Source organism: Hemiscyllium ocellatum (genome assembly GCF_020745735.1).
Source record: "Hemiscyllium ocellatum isolate sHemOce1 chromosome 27 unlocalized genomic scaffold, sHemOce1.pat.X.cur. SUPER_27_unloc_24, whole genome shotgun sequence".
Taxonomy (NCBI): domain Eukaryota; kingdom Metazoa; phylum Chordata; class Chondrichthyes; order Orectolobiformes; family Hemiscylliidae; genus Hemiscyllium; species Hemiscyllium ocellatum.
This window is the reverse complement of record NW_026867492.1, coordinates 131,717-138,849: the sequence shown is the minus strand read 5'-3', so window position 1 is coordinate 138,849 and position 7,133 is coordinate 131,717. Positions and strand designations below refer to the sequence as shown.

Genomic DNA, 7,133 nt, shown 5'->3' with positions numbered 1-7,133 from the left:
AAGCTTTAGGAGCATTGCTCCTTCATCAGTGCTGCTCCTTCATCAGTTCTTTCACCTGATGGTGGAACAGTGCTCCGAAAGCTCCTGAATTCAAATCAATCTATTGGGATTCTCACCTGGTGTTGTGTGACTTCTGACCTGTCCACCCCCTGCACCTCTGCATCAGAGTTGACAAATGAGATCAGATTTTATTCAGCCTGATTTAGTGAGATATTCATCTGGATGTCCTTATGCCTGAAACATCGATTCTCCTGCTCCTCGGGTGCTGCCTGACCTGCTGTGCTTTTCCAGCACCATACTCTCAACTCTGATCTCCAACATTTGCAGTCCTCACTTTTTCCTGGTTCATGTGGAAACTCAACACTGTCAGAGTGACAAAGAGACGCCAGTCATAGAGTACTATAGCACAGAGACTGGCCCTTCAGCCCAAACCGGTCCATGCTGACCAAAATGTTTGTCAACACTGACCTCATTTCCCTGCACTTGGCCCATATCCTTCTCAAGCTTTCCTATCCATGTATTTGTTGAAAACACCTTTTCAATGTTGTTAATGTACCTGCTTCAACCACTTCCACTGGCAGCTGTTTCCCCAGGCGAACTAGATTCTGTAAATATTTTGCCCCACATCTTTTCTTCCATCTTTCTCCTCTCACCATAAAAACGCGCCCTTGGTCTAGAAATCCTCCCCCTAGGGAAGAGACAGCTATCATTAACCCAACTGTACCCCTCATGGTTTGGAAAATATTGCCTCTCAACTTCCTCTGCTCCACTAGAAAAACATCCCAGCCTATCCAGCCTAAATTCTAATTTGATAATAATGTCAGTGATGATTTTGGCTCTGTGTGTGTCAAGGATCTCTCATTTCTAAGCCAATGCAGTGCCTCTTAAGTTCACGTCATCTTAAAACGAATGGCACCCCATTCATTTAAAATGTCCATGTTTTCTGTGCAAAGTTGGTCCTGGTCAGGAAATAAGCAGCGGTGTCTTTTATTCCTGTAGACTGCTCTGTTTTGAGATGTATGAGTAAATCTTCAGAACAAAAGATTAATGCAGCCTTTATTCATGTCTCATTATTAAAAACACTCTCTCCATTTACAGATGTGATTGAGAAGCTTCTCCCAATGAATCTTTGACTGATAACAGCATTTGTCAGGCTTTTGAAAGTCACTGTAGCTCTGTCACAGCACACAGGAGGGCTCTTTCAGACACAACGCGTCATGCAGAAAATTCTCCCACATTAGTCGAGCAAAGTTGACGTCTTTTTAAGACATTGTGAAACTTGAAATGGTTCAGAAAAGGTTTGGAAGGACGTTGCCAGGGCTGCAAGGTTTTAGCTACAGGGAGAGGCTGAATACGCTGGTACTATTTTCCCGGAAGCTTCAGAGTCAGCCAGAAACATCTGTTGAATCAGGAAACATCTCTTCCTGCAGCAGCTTCAGACAGACCGCTTGCTAAAACCAAAACCAATGGAAAAGAATGGGACAACTGCCCTTTCATTGTAGAAGTATTTTAGAAAAAAAAGGAAACCCTTTTCCCTGATTGTTGCCTTAGCCAGTATCTGTTAACCATTAGTGAAAACCTTAATCCTAGACGAATGGGAAGCTGTGCCATTTACAACCCCTTCTGAAAATAAACCAACAACATAATCTTCTTAAAGGAGCAGCATGATCACAACAAAAAGCAGCTGAACTGAAACATTTGAATCAAAAGGTTGTACAGTTAGCAGGACAAGAAACAGGTTTTCAATTTCACCAATCAATTTAAATCAACCCCATTGGCTACCAAAAACTTATTAAATTTAAATCCTAAAGTTTTGACAACAGGACCAATCCTATCATAAAGAATCCGTGCTCTCAGTCATCTGTGTATTAGAGAAAGCATCATTTAGAAAAACAGAAAGAGCATTCCTGACAGAGGAATCGGAGGAGGCATCCCCGACAGAAGATGGCACAGAATATTCCGGAAGACACACAACCTGGTTGTAATCTAAGCGATTAAATTCTATTTTGTGTTATCTGAGTGGGACATGTATTGATTGGAACAGTATACCAGAGAATCTTGATTTATTCCAGAATACTTAGTAGTTAAGATGGATTTATTCAGTTTGTTAGTAGCTTTGTTCATTTGTTCACTGTGAGAGTTGGTTAAATAAATTGCTGATTGTTGATTTTAAAGTGTCGGAGATTTATTTTTAACACTACAGCAGGTTACACCACTTATCACACTGACTTTACAGATTAAAGGGCAACGTGCCACTCTTTAGACGTTTTGGTTTGAGATCTTGGAGAGTGGGGGCCTTCGCTTTCTAACAGTATTGATGACATTCTCTTGAATGCAATGGAGTCAATATTAATCCCAGCCTCTTGGTGTGGTTGTGGGTGAATCACCTTAATTTGGCTCCTGACTCAAACTGCACAGAGAACCAACTGCTGAAACAATGATTTGCACTTTATTGCACTTAGCAACCACAAATAAAACCCCTCAAGTTCATTCAGCTTTACCCCCCAAACTTGGCTATCACCCAGTTGATAGCTGAATTTAACTGGGTTTCCACTGACAGTGCCCATCTCTGGAAGTGTCTAGGGGTTTGATGCAGTATTATTCTTCTAAGTACTACTGCTGCAGCATCGTTCTGGAGTTGAATTTTGGTGGCATTTCCTCATTTTCAAATCTGTGGTGTGACTATTTTTTAAGACTCTAACATCACCTCCCATTGCTGGAGACCTCAGCTCTGTAGCTTCCCTTCTTATCCTTGAGGGTTAGCTGTCTGTTTGAAACAGCCTGCTCTGCAATTAACCCCTCGATGTCAGGGCTTTCCTTCCACAGGCAGAATTAATTGTCCTTTTGTCACACCATTATTAAACATTATCTTGCTGGTCCCAAGAAACAACTTATTGTGTTGCCTCCTTCTTCCCAGGGATGGTTAACTAGCAGAAATTAGTCCATTTATCGTATTGAATCTGCTCTGCCATTCAATCATGGCTGATATGTTTCTTAACCCCATTCTCCCTGTAACCTTTGAACCCCTTGATACTCCAGAATGAGTGAATGGTGGAGCAGACTCAATGGGCTGAATGGCCTAATTTCAGTTCCTGTAGTGTCACAGTTCTCGCCGGCCCTTTCGTTTCTTGGTCAGAAAAAGTTATTGTTGACTCATGAAGTTGGGGGAAGTTCTGGAGTTTACAGGTGCACACCACGCTCCTCTCTGCCTCCTCCCGGAATAACGATTCTTCCTGCGATACTGGCAGTTCTTGAGATCCTTGGATATCCCTGAATACAAATCGATATGTCTGGAACTCTTTGCTGCTACCTTGGAACAGAAGGATTATGAGGAGAAAATTCAGAAATCTGAAGAGTAAAGAGACTTGGGACTTCTAGCTCAGGATTCTCTCAAAGTAAACTTACAGGTTGATTCAGTAGTGAGGAAGGCAAATGCAACAATGGCATTTATTTGGACAGGACTTGAATATAAAAACAGGGATGTACTTCTGAGGGTCTATAAGGTTCCAGTCAGGCCACAATTGGAGTATTGTACGCAGTTTTGGGCCCTATATCTCAGGAAGGAGGTACAGGCCCTGGAACATGTTCAGAGGAGGTTGATGAGAGAAGTCCCAGGATTGAAAAGCTTAACATATGAAGAACATCAGAGGACTCTGGGTCTATACTCAATGGAGTTTAGAAGATGACAAGGGAACTAACTGAAACCTACAGAATACTGAACAGCTTAGACAGAGTGGATGTTGGGAAAATGTTTCCATTGGTAGAAGAAACTAGGACCCGAGGGCTCAGCCTTCAAGTAAAGGGAAGACCTTTTAGAACGGAGATAAGGAGAACTTCTTCAGGCAGAGAGTGCTGTATCTATGGAATTCACTGTCCCAGAAGGCTGTGGAGGCCAGATCACTGAATACATTTAAGATGGGAATAACTAGGTTCTTGAGTATCAAGAGGATCAAAGGTTACGGGGAGGATGGGGTTGAGAAACTTATCAGCCGTGATTGAATGGTGGAGCAGACTCAATGGGCTGAATGGCATCATTTCTGCTCCTATAGTCTTATGATATGCTGATGAGTGGAGGGGGTGAGGATTGGGGAAAAGAGATAAAGAAGGGAAAAGACATAAAGAGGGGAATACAATTAAGGTGAAGCTGGATACAGATACATAGGAAATACAAGAATTGTACGATAAATTTCAGACCACATAGAAGCACCGGCATAGAGAGAGATCTGGCCATATAGATCTCCAAAAGTGGCAACACAGGTGGGTAACGTGATCAAGAAGGCACACAGCACGCTTGCCTTGAGTGTAAGAGTTGGCGAGTTATGTTACAGCGATTTATTCCGTTCACATTCAGAATATTGCGGAAGGACATGGATGTTCTGGGGAGAGGGTGTAGAGAAGGGTCACTAGGACATGGATAACATGGACATGGATGCCCTGGGGAGAGGGTATAGAGAAGGTTCACTAGGACATGGATAACATGGACATGGATGCTCTGGGGAGAGGGTATAGAGAAGGTTCACTAGGACATGGATAACATGGACATGGATGCTCTGGGGAGAGGGTATAGAGAAGGTTCACTAGGACATGGATAACATGGACATGGATGCTCTGGGGAGAGGGTATAGAGAAGGTTCACTAGGACATTGCCTGGTCTGGAGGTCTCATTATGAGATGAGATGGGGTAAACCTGGATTATTTTCACTGTAAAGATAGAGGCGGAGGGATGACCTCGACAAAATGATGAGACACACCGATTGGCTGGTTGGGGGTGGCATGGTGGCTCAATCATTAGCACTGATGCCTCACAGCGCCAGGGAAACTGGTTCGATTTCAGTCTCAGGCGACTGTCTGTGTGGAGTTTGCAAATTCTCCCTGTGTCGATATGGGTTTCCTCCGGTTTCCTCTCACAATCCAAATGTGTAGGTTAGGGTGGAGTGGCTATGCTAAATTACCCACTGCCCAGGGATTGGCAGGTTAAGTTGGATTGTCCGTGCTTAAATTGCCCCACAGTGTTCAAGAATTGAAAGTTAGGTACATTCGTCAGGGGTAAATGTCGAGTAATAGGGATAGGGAAATGGGTCTGTGTGGATTATTCTTTGGATGTTTGGTGTTGGGCCAGATAGTCTGTTAGATAGTCAGAGGCTTTCCCTCTCCCCAGAGTGGAAAAGTCAACTACAAGAGGGCACAGGTTCAAGGCGAGAAGGGGACAGTCTGGGGGAGAATTGAAAGGGAAGATTTTTCACACAGTTGGATGCTGGATGCCTGGAATGCATTGCCATTGGATGGAGTGGAAAGAGGCACCTTAGCAACACTTAAGGTATATCTGGATAGACACATGAATGGGAGGTGAATACAGGGACAGGAACCACACATCGGCAATAAATAGCAGATCTAAGTTAGGATTAAGAATTGGCACAGGCTTGGATGGGGAGGGGGTAGGGGGTAAAGTGAACTTCCAAAAACAGGGGATACCTGTATGCTGATGAAGGGGTGGGTGGATGCTCAGGTGTAGCATAAACACTGACAGAGGCCAATTGGATCGACTGTGCTGGAGACTCAATGGGACAGAGACAAATGTATCTATTTCAGATCTAAATGCACTTCAGCCACTTCTGTGGACTGTTCCGTAGGGATGGTGCAATCCCAGGCTCAGAGAGCATCAGCCCCCATTGGAAGTAAAGTGGGTGTGAGAGCGACCAGTCAGCATAAAGGAACCCCTTACCCCTCCCACTTCACCCACTAAACAGGGTTCAAGATGTGACTCTCAGCAGCGGTAACAGCAGAATCCAACCTGAATCCCTGCGCAATCTCACTTGTGAAGTTGCTGGTGTCTCCACAAGTTGCACGACTGGGTGAAGCCCTTCCCACACACTGGACAGGTGAACGGCTGCTCCTTGGTGTGGATGCGCTGGTGTTTGTGCAGGGTGGAGGAATCACAGAAGTCATTGCTCCACACGGGACAGGTGAACGGCTTCTTCCCAGTGTGGACGTGGAAGCCGAGCAGCAGGTGATACGACCGGGTGTAGCCCTTCCCGCACACGGAGCAGGAAAATGGTTTCTCTCCGGTGTGCATCCGCTGGTGCGGCAACAGCTGGTGTGACTGAGTGAAGCCCTGCCCACACACGGGGCAGATGAACGGGTTCTTGCTGGTGTGGACCCACTGGGGGGCCAGGAGGTGGTGTAACTGAGTGAAGCCTTTCCTGCAGTGAGTACAGGTGAATAGCCGCTGCCCGACGTGCAAACGCCAATGAATCTCCAGCGCAGATAGCGAAGGGAAACCATTCCCACACTCCCCACATTTCCACGGTTTCTCCATGGTACAGGTGCCCTCGTCTGTCTCTGACCTTAACAATCAGTTGAAAACTCGCTCACACTTATAGCATGTGTGTGGTGTTACTGGTGAACCCTCTGATAATTGGAACACTCTCATTCAGTCTGTAAAGCTTGTTCCAGTCACTACTCTGGTGTGTGGGTATGTGAGACTCTAAGGTTCCAGTCACACTGACGTTTAAAACCTAACTAAGCAGACAGACTTTCTCCTCTTTGTTTTCAAGGCCATCAATATCCACGTCCTCGTGAATCAAGTGACTGTCAGACTTTGATGTGATATTTGGTCTGAGATTTCTGCCTCCAAATTCTTCTCTTGTAATATTCTTGTGAAGTGATTGCAAGGGTCATCACAGTCAGTCCATGACAGAAAATCTAAACGTAATTCTAGTTACTGTGGAACATTCTTTCCTCTCAATCCCAAAGATCTTTGTGTAGATCTATATGTAACTGTAAACCAACAGGGTTATGGGGCAGACTGCATACCTCAACAAAGAGTTCACATGGACTCAACTTGCTGAATGGACCTCTAGTGCAGTATTGACGTTCTTACTGAAGATCTACAATATGCTGCAGTACGGTATTACAAGCCCAGAAACAACTGCAAATCAGACAAGGTCTTTTCAGAAGTTGGACCATGAATTTCAGAAGCTGCTGCTGCTCTTCTTCTCTCTCTGAATGAAGATTGATCTTCACCCAAACTTCAACTTCCTTCCTCTGTCCAAATATTTGTGAACACAGCCCTGTTTTTGAAGGATGGCATGTTTCCTGATCATCACAATTAAATGGGCATCTTCCCCCTGATA

General features: G+C 44.7%; 1 protein-coding gene across 1 annotated transcript; it reads right to left on the bottom strand.

Annotated features, from left to right (window-relative positions):
• Positions 1-5,809: 5,809 nt before the first annotated feature.
• On the bottom strand, positions 5,810-6,316 carry LOC132807785 (gastrula zinc finger protein XlCGF49.1-like). The gene has a single exon (XM_060821790.1). The coding sequence runs from the start codon at positions 6,314-6,316 to the stop codon at positions 5,810-5,812; it is 507 nt and encodes a 168-aa protein (XP_060677773.1).
• Between the last annotated feature and the right edge of the window lie 817 nt (positions 6,317-7,133).